Source organism: Balearica regulorum, chromosome 15, assembly GCF_011004875.1.
Source record: "Balearica regulorum gibbericeps isolate bBalReg1 chromosome 15, bBalReg1.pri, whole genome shotgun sequence".
Taxonomy (NCBI): Eukaryota; Metazoa; Chordata; class Aves; order Gruiformes; family Gruidae; genus Balearica; species Balearica regulorum.
Genome location: NC_046198.1, coordinates 16172294 through 16186657, shown reverse-complemented (window position 1 = coordinate 16186657; position 14364 = coordinate 16172294). Strand labels below are relative to the sequence as shown.

The window sequence follows — 14364 nt, the reverse complement described above, 5'->3', positions numbered from 1 at the left end:
AAAAACAAGGCAAGGGCAGAACGTCCTCACACTCCTCTAAGCCATTTGGAGTCAGAAGCAGCCCATATGGTACCCTGATCCAGCAAACAGGAAACTGCTGCCTATAGAAATCTTTTGGACACTTCTTTCTAGCTTTCTCCTCCTCTGCCTTGTATGGGGTTCCACTACACCCCTCAGTACCTCAGCTATTCAAGATACATCTGAAACATTAAGTAATTTAAAAAGAGCACTATGAATACAAGGGAAATACTGGAAGGGTAAGTAAAGAATAATATAGCTTTTTCAAAAAGTGTGTGGAAGTAGTGTCATATTTTATTAAACTTGGAAAAGATTCACAGTTGCATATACAAAATTTAGTAGTGCCTGTTATGCAGTGTTTCTAAAGCCCTCACACCTGGTTCTGTGTCCTTTGAGCAGGGAAGTCATTAAGGCATCAACGCAAAGTGAAATGCATCTTCTAGAAACAGAAAAATGGAAACTATCCAATGCAGCACTAGATTGGCACCAAAGGATTGTACGCCCAACTCACTCTGCTGAGCAACTGCCCAGCTAATTCCAATGCTGTTAATGCAGTATAGATTTGGTCATGAGTATGTGCAAGTAGTTCACAATCTGGAGCTATAAGGATACTGGCAGAGCGAGGACAGTACTGACACACATTTTACCTATTCAGCTTTCAACTAATGAGTCCTTAGACCTGTCAGTCTCAGTTTAGCATACCTGGAAGAAGGCCAAACGACAGAGGAGATCAGACACATAACTTCCCAGTGGCTTTAGTGATGGATAGGATTTGGCAGCCCACATTGACGGTACTTTTCCCATTAGCATGCTGTTGAAAACCTCTTCAAGTTCAGACGACATCAACACCTGGCCTTTAATGGCTTTGCCTAAATTAACGAGGCTGCTCCGAACAACTTCAGTGAGCCTTAAGGTTTAAAAAAAAAAGAAAAAAAAAGAAATTGTCATCCCATTATTTACTTCTTACTGTCTGACTAAAGACCTCCAAGTCCAACTTGAGTGAAGGGCCGATCGAAGCTGGTAAATGTCCTGTCGGAAATTCTTTATCTCACCCATAGTTATCAAAACTTTTACTTAACTTCAGAAAAGCAAACAAAGAAAAAACATGCACAGAGAAATGAAAGATAGTGAAAATTCCCATTCTAGACAAAGGAAATCAAGCGACAAGATCTTTAAAGATTGTAACACTAATTAACATAAATGTGCTGTGAATACTGGGGCCTGGGTATGTCTTAAAAAGAATGAAGTAGGCTGCCCTACCTCAACACACCAAACTCAAACCTGACTTAAGTTCATGCTCCAAGAATATAGGTACTATTTCTATATTCAGGTAGACAGCTGCAGCTTTCAGGTCTTTTTAAAAGGTTCATCCAAAGCAGAACCTCTCAGGTTCATAACAATGTATTGTAAGAGGCTTATAAGTGTTCAAGGCTTGTGAATGACTAGCACTGATAAACACAAGCATATTTCATATTAGTAGTGCTACACCAAATCCTGAGCCGTACCTGTTAAATCGAATTAGTTCTTGCCTAAGAACTGTATTCATGGACTCTTCATAAAGTACTGGGTATACCTTCATAACCTCTTTAACATCAAAGCCGCTTGGTAATTTGGATAGGATGTCCTGTGCCAAATCTTCAACAGTTTCCTGAAATCACAAGTTTGCAGTAAATGAGGAATTTCCCTTTTTTCACCTATTTTTATTCAATAAATTCCACAAAACATTATAGATTTTATATTTTTTCTGTGTAACCACATAGGTATTTTAGTCCATTTTCCTAAAGAAATAATGCTTACATGCTCTTACTCTGTGCCTCATCCTGTCTGACTCTGCATGTGCCTGCTTACTCCTCTGCCCTTCTCAATAATTTCAAATTTGTTAGTCATTTCAGTTTAATTTGCAAAAAGGTTTTAGGCAACTTCTAAGGAAACAGGCAGCAGCGCAAACAAGCATAATCCTACTGCGGCCGCAATGAAGGAAAAGACAAAGTATAGAGCACAGGGACAATGATGGGAAGACCATATGAATACCCCAGCCATGAGAGCAGCTTTACCTACAGCGTATCAGACATCAGAGAATACGATCACTAGACAACCCCGCAGGAAATAAGGCTCTATCGATTCCACTTTTCAAGAATCCATTTGTGTATAAAATATAGGATGTCAAATCTGAGGGGCTTGAAAGGTCATTTATCTATGTCTCACAGGGGCATGGATTTGGCCTGAGTAACCTGAGCTGCCAGGACAGGATGAAGGAAAGAATTTCCCAGCATCTTCATGACCAGGTCCCATGCAGGCGTAGAGGACAGTGAGGTCCATGTCCAAGTGATTCCATTCTGCCAAACTGCCCCCTTCCTTTGTGCCACACAAGTCACACACACAGCTACACGTTTGGGACTGTAGAAACTGAAGCAGCCAAGGGGAAGCAAAAAAATCTTATCTCAAAACCCAAGCATTCACTGACTAATAACAGACTGGAAGTGCCATTACAGCACAGACTTCACCAGTAAGAAAACTTTTGCCTCTAATGGGCTTATATTGCTTGCCTGATGACTGAATGACTTGAAATAATTTCCTGGCACTCTGGAGGCTGCTCCCTAGTGAGAATGGCAGGGATGGTCATACAACCACTGCTGGATGAAGTCAGGCCAGTGCACGAACCTCCATTACTGGAATTTGTACACTGGAATTAAATGTCATACTTTAAAATTGCCTAGAGACGGATTTGATTTGAGGTGCTTTACCAACTGTGATTGTTGACTGTGCTCTAACTACAATTCCTGATTGAAGCGAAGCACTTCACTGTTATTTTAAAACACGAAATATGAAAGAAATATTTCTATTCAAACCACATTCTACTCAACCAGCTGGGGTAGTGTTGTATTAAGCTATTTGAATTCAAAGTCAAGAGGATATCTTCCATCCTCAAAGGTTCTTCTTTGCTGTCTGCTTCTCTATAGGGATGTTACATCTACTCCCAATGCCACAGGCATGTGATGAGAGGTGCTGGATTGCTCCGAGACCTAGGGCATGACAGGAAAGGGCACCTTTCCAGAGTGCAAGTTGATCTTTCTTCCCCAGTTACCTGAGGGGACTTGCCACCTCCCCCTGCTTCTCTGGGCAAAGTCAGGAGCACTCCACTGAAAAGCTGGTTAGTCTCCTGGTTATCCTTGGTGATGTCTGCATTTTCATGAAGTCCAAACACTTCAGGGTGTGTTGTAATTGGTAAACTTCGTAGGTATTCAATGTAAGACTGTAAAAGAAATATATAGATACCAAAAATCATGCAATGATATATTGATAAATGACCAGTAAACCCAACTTGGACAGAAAGGTCCCATTTACAATCAAACACATAAGTTCCCAGTTAAATGCATCCAGGAATTGACTTAGTCCATAGAGATAAAAATAAAGTTTTGAATGGTTCAAAGACTCACTGAGGAGGCGTTCTTACCACCCTCATGTAAGTAGCAAGAGAAAGCAAGAGAAAGGGCTGTACGTTAGAAATGTACAAGGAGCACTGGCAGGAGTCACAGAAGAGGGCATGATATGTATCACCCCTACAACTGCAGGCTACACAAACAGGTGGAATTTGAGCACATTTGTTATCTCTATGCAGCTGGTAGAAGGCAAAAAAGGATGAAAATTGAGTATATACCTGCCATGCCATCTCTCATGCTGATCACTGCTTTCAGGGCAGAAGTGCTTGCAAGAGGGCACAGCAATATGCTGTAAATTCCTGAAGCCCAACTCCTGTTGGCTTTCCAGAGCTGCACTGGAAACCTGCACAGGGTGGCTCTTTGCATCAACAAACATCAGAATATTGGATGATCACTACATCTCCATTGGAGTGTGTTAGATATTAAGTACCAGATACATATTTCATACACAAGATATATTCTGGCATGGCTTTATGATCATATTTTTTTATTATCTGCTGTATTCACATCTCAAAGTATAGTGTAGATAAGGTTTTTCCCAATAACTCAGAGAGAATTTACATCTGTTATCTTCTCACCTCATATGAACCATGTGGTGGTATGTAGTAGTCATCTCCAGGTGCAAGCATATACTTGTCCTGTTCTATATCCTTGCTATAGACTATGGAAAGAAGAGACAGGAGAAGACGCCTGTCTTTATCATCTGTTACTTTACCTCCATAGTTACATTCCCCTGGGAAAGGACAAAGAAAACCAGGATGAAAAATTCAAAGTTAATGAACAAATACAAATTGTTTTGCAATAATGTATAGCTCCAGTAATTGAAGTTCCAAAGATCCAGATCTTCAAAAGTTTTTAGGCCCTATACTTCAATTGCTTCAATGGAAATTAGGCACTTTAACACCTTTAGAACTATGGGTCAAATTTGTGTGTCTTGATGATGAGAAGTTTAAGGAACACTATGAGTTTGTCTGAGAAACTGCTACTCATGCCAGAGTAAATAATCTTATATTTTAAAAGACAGCTCTTTTGCTTGAAATTCTCATTAGTAAGAATTTTTAGAACTGTCAAAATCTGAACAGTGCTATACAGCTGATCCTTGTCTTGTTCCTTTCATGCAAACTTAACCTGATTATGTGTGTGTACAGTAGAAAACAAGGGATCACAAATATGCAATACCCCTGTGCAGAAGCAGTTGGAGAGATTTAAGTAATGGGCAAGCAATGAGGGGAGGTTTACACTGATATAAAGTACAGAAAACAGCTAAAAGCTCACAGTTATTACTTTAATCCTGACTCCCTAAATTCTTTTTCACAAAGCTAATCATAATAGCAAAAGTCAAGGCCAGGAAGTTTGCTAAACCATTAGTAATTCTTCTAGCTATACATATAAGCCTAGACGGAAATGCCATCTGAAGGTTCGGGATCCAACTTGTCTGTATGTGGAAGGCCAAGAAAGTAAACCTGAATGGAATCCACTCTGTTTGTCAAGCATTCATCAGTTTATCACTGTACCAGCTGAAAGTGCCGAGCAAAGTCAACACGTGTTAGAGGGTGCGATGCCTGTACCTGTTAGATATGTCAGAGCTTCAAACGGGATTTCTTCATATTCATTCAGAAACATCTGGATCTGCCACATGCTGATTCTCAGGTCAGATTCGTTGAACTCATATGGAATATTCCAACCTGTTTAATTCAGAAAAGATATACAGAGCAGTGGTGCATTGTACTGATAACCATGCTCAAGGAATGATGGTGTTGGTACTACACTGCTACTACAGAGCCAAAGATAACAGCTGCCAGACAGTACCTAGAAGCTACCCTGGAATCTACCAGGCTGTTTATTGCACAAGGGAGAACATGACTCCATAACAATATTGTATCCTAAGGCACTATTACCATCACTCTATATAATTAAAACATAAGCACAGGCATTTTGGCATTACATACTACTGAAAAAATCTGGTTTTACAACCTGCTTGGTCCTTTCAGCTAATCTGTTGCTATCTGGAGACGATGAGAACAGGAGTTTTAATTCATTGATTGATTTTAATTTTTAATCAATCAGCCCATCTATTAATGCTGTTTGTATACAACATTCAGAGTAACAGTACAATAAAAAACAACCAGGAGAACACTTCAGATAAGAGAATCCTTCAGAAAACCTATACCCCTAACGGCAAACCTAAAAACAGGGCTATCGCTGCAACTATCCTTCCCCCAGACAGCCAGTCACATTAAGCAGTAGATGTTGCTTTTGTCACTTACAAAAATTGTATTTTTACTTTAAAGCAATAAATTAGTATCTTCATTTTGGCAGTCTAGTGTTTATTCAAGCAGCTGCCTATTAAAACAAGGACAGAGGCTTTCAGTCAAAGTATAACATCTCATAACCATTACTGTTATGAGAAAGGCAGACTCAGCTGGAATGGAAGGCTGAGTACACCAAAGGAGAGTCTAAGCTCTACATAGTTATAAAAATGGAAATTATAATTCCATCCATTTCTGCATTTTATGAAAAACTTCAGAATTCTCTATAGTTCTCTAAATATTTTAAGATCATAGAAAAAGCTCAACTGCAAATCTTACTGATACATATCTTTTCATTGCTTTTGCATGAGCAACACACTGCAGCTACATAAATTTCAGTTTCACACCGAGTAAACACATGCATTAGCTTTGCTAAAACAAAGTATACACGTTAATAACAAAAGCAGAATTGAAGACGACGCATCTTTAATTATGAAAATCTAAAATGGAACTAGATTTGATGGATGAATTACTGTAGTTAGAATAAATTAATAATTTAGTAAGCTATTATTTAATGTAACTACTGTATAATATATTTACTTGGAAAACCAGTACTTTCTAGTTCTCCCCTAGGGTAACACTTTTAGTAGCTTCACGGGTAGCTTTGCCTGAGTAAGAATCCCTGCAAATAACAGCTTTTAAACTTCATTGTGTTCTGTGCAACACAGATCGCACTCTTGTAACATTACTAACAACAATGCTGCCTTTTTACAAAGAGGCTCCAATAACGCATTTCAAAACTACCGATCTTGGAACAACCTGCAAAATAATCTAAACCTTACCCAGTGGGCCAAAGTTTCTCCTTTCCTGCACAACAGCGTGAAAAAAACAAAGGCCAAACAGCAGCTTTTGCCACATTTCTGGCTTTTGGCAACTGCTAAAGAACACGGGGTCAGAGATGGGGTCATTAAGGTATGATCGCAGAAGATTCGCTCTAACTCCTTTTGGAGGCTCATTCGTCATTTTGATGCCGTTCTGGAGGATACTAACTGGAAACTTTTCTGATGGATAACTAGTTAACCACAACCTGAAAAGGATTTTAAAAAGCACATTATCAAAAAATCCTCAATATTAATCTGCAGAAGACTAAGTTTTATTACTTGCTTAACTATAATGATAGCATCTAAATTTGTTCTAAAACACAGCCATAAAGTAGATTATATTGGACAGGTAGAAAAGATGACATCCTAATTAGGTATTTTTATTTTATCACCATGCATAAATGATATGAATGTTATACTTAGCTGTTCACACAAACGAAGTTTCATTTCATTTTACTAGTGTCTTCAGCAAACAAGAAATACTCCCATCAAAGAGAACAAAACATTAAAACTCCTACCTGAACTTCTCATTGGTATTCTCAGGCACTATAACTTCCTCGCAGATTTTTTCCAAAGCAGGCATCCAGCTAGTTGCAAGATGGCAGTTTTGTAACACTACCCAGGTTCCATCAGTAATAGCCTGATAAATCATTTTTGCTGCTATTGGGCCCTGGCCCTGTCCAAGCGAAATAGTCTGAATGCTTGTGCCTCCCATGCCAACATCATCAGCAAATTTTAGCAAACCTATGATGGCAAGTATCACACATGCAAACAAAGACAAAGTCTATTAGGAATTAGATCTGTGCTATGTTCACCATTTTTATAATATAAAAAGTAATTACAGGGGCAAAAGTCAACAAATATTTTACTCAATTGGAAAAAAACCCCACCTCAACAGTCCAGTGGTAGAATCAAATGCTGTACCAGTAACTGTGTTTCTGAGGCATATGTTAAAATTTAGGTGTATATAGTAATACTAATGAAAAAAAAAAGTACTAGCCAGGTGAAATGCCTGTCCTCTCCTTTAGCCCCGAGTGCTCAGTTCCAGCCTGCACTACAGCTCTCTACTCTCTGTTGCATGGGCACAACTGTTTATGGGGGTTGAGCTGTAAATTGGATCTTTAGATCTGGTTAAAAATAACGCTCCAGCTTTGCCATCAAAACCTCCTGGAAATACATCCTTACAGTATGGCTCCATATTGCAATTCTTTTGGCAGAAAACCAGCTTTAAAAATAATCTGGGTGGTTATTTTTTAAAGGACGTTTAACAGATGTGTTTTTAAGTGTGGTCGTATACACCATTTAATTAGCAACCGAGAGGGAGGAAACTTTCTGGAGGAGGAGTTGTAACAAAGACTGGAGCAAGTCCCAAACACCCACTGAAATAATTGTAACGCAAGCATAAATTATAAACTGGTCTGGATGTTACAAAAGCTGTTATATCCCTAAATTGCTGCTCAGAGACCTAGACATTTCATCACCACTACATTCATTCCACCCTCTAGCAGTTTTAAAATCATTGTATATATATGGGCAGATGCAAGTGTTTGATATTCCATCATTGCTGTATTGTACTTTACAGACACTTTAAAGATGAAATGAAGGGGCCTACACTATTATCAGTTTAGTCACACTCAGTGACATTTAGCCAGATTAAAAAAGATTTTTAATACCAATCTCACCTGCCATAGGATCAGCACCTGGTGATAAAACAAAAATCAAAGGAGCACAACAATTTGAATCACTGTAGCTTCTTCCAAGATCAAAAGTAGGTGGTTCAATAAATGTTCTTCCCATATTTTCCACAATGAACTCCCGCACTGCTGGAATAATTTTGTCAGGTCTCAAACATCTGAGAATAACTAAGCGATCTAACCCCAGCAGCATGCTCCACTCATCTGGGAAGGCTTCTTCATGGGGTCTTACAGAGTCATATATTAGTTTCCACTTTGACAAATTCTCTCTTACGTGTTCCATTAGTCCGTGGAGGTTTGTCAGATGAGATGCACGTACGAGCTCAGCCCACGATTTGTCAGATAGCCAATCTGGAGCTGGATTGGGGTAAGGATTACCAAGAGCAATGCCTCCCGTCAATAGGAAATGCCAAACCTCATCATCTATTTGGTCTTTTCCCTTCATAATGCCTACTGTCAGAAGGAAGGAGAATAACAGCTTATGCTTTTCAAACAGTGAACGACAGACATTATTATAGATGCTTATTGTGAAATGCTCAGTTATATTTTCAATTCTCTTTTCTAGATCTTCACTCTTTTTGCTTTTAGCAATAGATTGAACATATAGGTTAATGAACCAAATCAATGAATACTGGTACATAGGTTCAATGTTTGCCAGATCAGAGATGCAGAAGAAGACAATGGCTGAATGAACAGCAACTGGTTTATACCCCATTCGAGTAGAATCTATTTCCATCTCAGTTACAGAGGCAATTTTTTGCTTTTCAGAGATTTCTTCAGATAACTCTTTTGATGAAGACAAAATATTAATTGCTGTTTCATCTTCTAAGATGTTTCCTTCTGAACTGGAAAGGACTTCCAGGATTTTATCTTCTATTTCCTTTAGTTGTTTCTTGTTGGCTGCGCTTTCTATGATCAGTTTATTTTTCTTTTCTTCTAGCTCAGGCTTTTCTTCTGCAGCTACAATTCCAAGAAGCTGGTCCTGAAGACCCAAAGGTGTAATCATGAAGTTGAGTAGACAAACTTTCACAGCCACTTCAGGAAGATAATGAGGATTTCTTAAGCGGGTTGTTATGTAAAACCTGAAATCTCTTGAATATTCAATTATATTTTCCCCTAATTTCATATATTCTACTCCTTGTTGTTTGAATGTTAGCTTTAATAAAATGGGTTCTATGAAAGCATCTAGTTCTTCACCAATATTTTCTAGCAAGACTGGTGTTCCAAGCTGAATAGCATTTTCTAATGTCCTCACATAATGTGTGTCAGATAATTTGATAACTGACAGATTGTTAGTTTTCTCCATACTTTTTACCCACTTGTTAGCTTGCCTTTGAGGATCTATCATTAAAGCCCATCTTCTTGAGTTAGAAACAATTATGCCATTGTCAATGGAAAAAGAATCAATTGGCAATCCAGCAATCTGCCATGCGCGGATTTTGACTGGATTCCCTAATGTATTACTTAAGCTAAAATCACTGGAGCACGGGATGTTCTTTTCACTGCACAGCAGCTGCCATTGCTTTTGACATTTTAGACGGTAATCTACAGTAAAGGCACCCAAATAAGCCACAGTTCCTGATGACAACAACACATCTCCTATAAGGTCTCTGTACCGGATTCCTAATAACCGTGCAGCTTCTGTCCACCTATCTTTTTCTCCACCAAGACCACTAATTAACTGTTCAGCTCTCACAAGCTTTTGTGAACAGAGTTCAATATTATTTTCTAATTCTCTCTTCCGGTCATTCATATTGTCAAACTCATCATTCAAAGCTTGGAGGTGATCAACTACCTCCTTAAGTTCTGCTTGCTTTGTTTTTAGCTTCTGCATTTGAATGTCCAGTAATCCTTCTGCATCTCTCAAACGTTCGCGCTTTGGGGCAACCACTTTTGCAACACGGTCATACACCTCCATGGCTCGCACCCACTTGCATAGTCCTTCACAGGCAGATGAGACATTTTTTATCACAGCTGGCTGAAAATCCGGATGATCAATAAACCTCTCTCTAATTCTCTTCATTATAGCGGGAGGAATATTATCCTTGTCATATGCCTTTAAGCTCTCAAGGAATTTCAGATCTCCAAGAATTTTTCTAGATGGTCCCCAGTAGTCTTCTACCATTTTACCTATATTGCAAATAATACTGGAATCAGGCTTAAAACGTGCATGTTCAAACTGAAGAAATACTTGAAACATACTCTAAGGAATTAACATAAATGATTTTGCAACAGAATTTTACTATGCAACCACTGTGAACTAGTTTGGGAAAGTCATTACCTAAAGAAATTCAGAAAGGAACTTCAGCATCACTAACCTATGTCATATTTATTAATTACATATTAATTCTAAATCAACCAAGCAAAATAAGGGAAACAAATTACTATACAGTCTTTCTTAGCATAGTTTGTTAGATAAATCAGTAAATATTGAAAGCATTCCTTCCCAATCTAAGTAAGACAGTTTTGGATGAAAGACATTTATAGAATTCTTATTTTCAATTATGAAGGGTTGAACTGTGGGGGCGCAAGGTAGAAGACAAGTGAAAGAAAAACGTCTCTTCCCTTTCCTACCTCACAAATCCTGTGCAATCCCACAATTAACAACATAACCCACACAGGAAAAGCTTGTTGCAGTAATCACCTATGGCAGGGGTATAGCTAGAATTCTGTCTCCCAGTATAACATAAGAGTTTGGTAGCAGGGATTAGAGGGGAAAATAGAGGTGAATGGTGCACAGCACAGCTCCAGCTCCCAGAGTTCCTCAAGGCAACGCAAATCTCAAGATTGGGTCAAAGTAAGCTGAAGTGATGACTTTGTGCTGGTGACTGGGATCGTATTTACAAAGCTTGTACAACAGTGCCAAGCAAGTGCAAGATGTTAGAGTGGCAAGAGCAGCTCTTAGCTATTCAGTGTAGTTTTAAGTCATTGCTAGCAAAATGCATTTTTAGTGCACATGGCTGCATCCACGCCAGAAGCACTTCACGAGTAAAACACAGCAGTACCCCAAGCATTCCTAAGGCAGGGATAACAAATACCACATCGTTACCACTGCCAGTTGGATCAGGCTTTCTCTCTGGTTTAGTTCCCTTCATGACACAGATGCTCTCCATGACGAGCTTAACAGGACCAGGTGGATTCTGCATGGATTTCACAAGAGAGATGTCTGAAGGATTCAGGGTATCAAGAGCTGCCAGTGCTGCCTCCAAAGCTGGCATGGCCTCAGCAAGGTCTCCTTCACATTCGTCCTGTTAAGACATTGGGCAGAAGCCTGTAAACCTTCACATGATGGTCTGCAACCTGCTTACCCTGTGCCAGCACAGCCTCAGAGAACCTTCTCTGCTTATAAGTACCTAATAAAAAGACTTTTCACAACACTGTATTTCTTGGAGAAAAAACTACTTTCACAATTTGGCTGCACAGTTTAAAGAGGAAGGGTTTGTAGAGAAATTAGTAACTTCCATAAGCTGAATTGTTAGCTGAAAAAGCCAGACAAGCTTTCAAGATCAAAGTCTCTCTGGTCTGACAAGGAGATTTAAAATCCAGGTTAGATACAGTTGTTCTTAGTTAAATCTTACAGTGCTGATCAGGTAAAAATATATATACTGTGTAGTTTAAATTCTTTTTTAGGTACTCAGATGTCAGTAATTATCTATCTTTCCTATCACTGACATTTCCAGCTAGTTACAAAAAAAAATAAATATTGAGGAATCCTGCAGCTTCCCACGGGAAATTCTGTGCTACAGACGTCTGGCTATGGCAATATTTCTTAGGTTATGCCTAATAGGGCTCCATGCAGCACTATGCCAAATTACATCAGCTAACTCTAAACGAACTGTCTCTGGGCCTGGAAACAGCATAACCTTATTACTCAATCTGTTGAGAAGGAAAAAATATTAGTACAGAAATAAGAGCTATACATCTCTTGGGATGTGAACTAGAAAGGGAAGTTATGCAGTACTGTGAGATACAGTCATACTCCAAACAGCCAAAATTTACCTTGTTTATATTAGGAACATCTCATTCATCATCTCTTGCAACCTTATTACTTTAAGAGCTTGGATCATACCATTAACACATCATCACAACTCCCATTTACTTGGAAAGACTTGGAACCCGTCGTGCTACAGGCTGAAGCCCTTGAACACTACCTTAATAGCTTTAGCAACGGCTGCTGCTTCGTTAGCCTCTTTTTCATCTGCTGACACTAGTTCCTTCTTTGCATCTACTTCAGTTGTTTCCTTTTCGATCTGGATCATCATTTTGTCCGTTTCTGCAGAAGTTCGGATCAGCTCAGGCTGAAGGGCAGTCAGTTCTTTCTGCATCTCTGCAACCTGATGAACATAACAGGAAATCAAGAAGAAATTTGTCTAAACATTGCATGCCTTTCACATCTTGATGTCTTAGGAAGAAAGATCAGAAGACACTATATTAATACAATCTGAACAGGGACATTTGATCTAAATAATTATTAAAATAGTTCTCTACCCTATTTTTACTAAGAGCTATTTTATTTACTGAATAGATTTTAAAAAGGATTTTATCATCCATGCAATACACTTACTTTTTAATGATTTGCTTAGTTTCACTAATGAGAAGTAAATTGATTAATTGTATTTTTTTCCTTCACAGTCAGTTTCAGTTTACAGAACCCCAAATAATCCTTTATTTCATGGGTGGAAAACAAAATCCAAAAGAAACGTGGAAGGAAACACAGAATTAGTGACAGCAACAGCTGCAAACTGGATGTTCCTTCTTCACCCAGTAAGTATCAGGAAGCCCCTCTACTCTGCATCTTGGAAAGATCAATCCCTGGATGCAATGGGTTGAAAAAGTGGGTTATTTGCCTGGAACCTGATCCATTTCCTACTGGGAATCTACTGGGGAATTAATGTTTATTTTTGTCTTACAACATTCTGTAACTTCTCCCCTATTTTGAAAAGGGAAAATAGGTACCAGGATGCTGAGGCATGGATTCTCCATATAAGGTTTTGAGAAAATAATGAAATTTGTAAGGTTTATTCCTTCCACATTTAATGAGTACGATCAATTTCATTTAGCTTTCTATTAAATGCTATAATCCAAATTTACATACCACAATTTCTTGAAATGACTAAGCAGATATCTAACTTTGCCTGCTGGCTTTCTATACAAAATTATCAATAGCATCGTGAATATAGTGAAGAGGGAATTTAATAAGTTTTATTTTTATAAGTTTTAATCAGCTTATACAGACCCCATACTAAAGTATGTATATGGCACATATTCAATGTTTGCATCTGAAACTTACTTGTGAAGATGCAAAGTCAAGTTTTTGAAGTCCCACAAGATAACGAGTTCTCATCATGTCAACTTCTTGCCTTTTGCTACTCAGCAGAGTCTTAAAGGTAAGAATCAATTCTAGGTATGAAGTTGGTGTCACATAGTTGTGTCTTCGCAGTACAGTGTAATAGCTGATGGAGAGCTCTCTCACACTTTCTTGGAAATACTGGCACATTGACACAACCCTAGAGAAAATTTTTCCACATTACTATGAAAATACAATCTGTCTTTATGTTAAGTATGATGAAATTACTCTAAGCTTATGAAATTATATTAGCGTTAGCGAAAGCAGAATCGTTTTTTCCCCTTATAAGAAATATTTTAGACTCCTTTCAAAGAGTGGCCTGATTTTCAGAAACATCAGATACGTGTATCTAGGTATCTTTGACTCGCACTGAAATCCCAGCGTTGGCTTAGCTTTGTCCATTTTTATGATCAAGTATGTTGGGGGCACAAGGGGGAGGGGAATGAATATTTGCTTCATATGTTTCTTGACAGATAAACTCATACTGTTTTCTAACGTCATCTTCAAGTTCAACATCCTCTAAAAACTTGTTAGCAACCATTTCCAAAGCATCTGTAGGCCAGGTTTGGAACCAATCAATGGTGCAGCAGTTTATCAGTGAAGGGAACATCCGTAATCGATTCCGAAATGCATCTCCAATAGGACTCACGGCTAGGATATAAAAAATAAAAAAAAAATCACAATTGTTACCTAAGTGCGTTTGCGGTCAGGAAGCAGAAAAAACATTTTAAGAAA

At 38.5% G+C, this 14364-nt stretch overlaps 1 protein-coding gene across 2 annotated transcripts in view; it reads right to left on the bottom strand.

Moving 5' to 3' along the window:
* DNAH3 (dynein axonemal heavy chain 3) overlaps positions 1–14364 on the bottom strand; it is a 62174-nt gene that overhangs the window by 2075 nt on the left and 45735 nt on the right. For both annotated transcript variants that reach the window (XM_075767292.1, XM_075767294.1), the window contains 12 exons: positions 14115–14280; positions 13573–13789; positions 12434–12616; positions 11332–11530; positions 8271–10412; positions 7107–7332; positions 6550–6794; positions 5027–5143; positions 4037–4191; positions 3104–3271; positions 1524–1666; positions 721–925 (listed from right to left, as the gene is read on the bottom strand). In XM_075767292.1, coding sequence (XP_075623407.1) covers positions 721–925; positions 1524–1666; positions 3104–3271; positions 4037–4191; positions 5027–5143; positions 6550–6794; positions 7107–7332; positions 8271–10412; positions 11332–11530; positions 12434–12616; positions 13573–13789; positions 14115–14280 — 4166 coding nt within the window. The remainder of the gene's footprint in view (positions 1–720; positions 926–1523; positions 1667–3103; positions 3272–4036; positions 4192–5026; positions 5144–6549; positions 6795–7106; positions 7333–8270; positions 10413–11331; positions 11531–12433; positions 12617–13572; positions 13790–14114; positions 14281–14364) is intronic.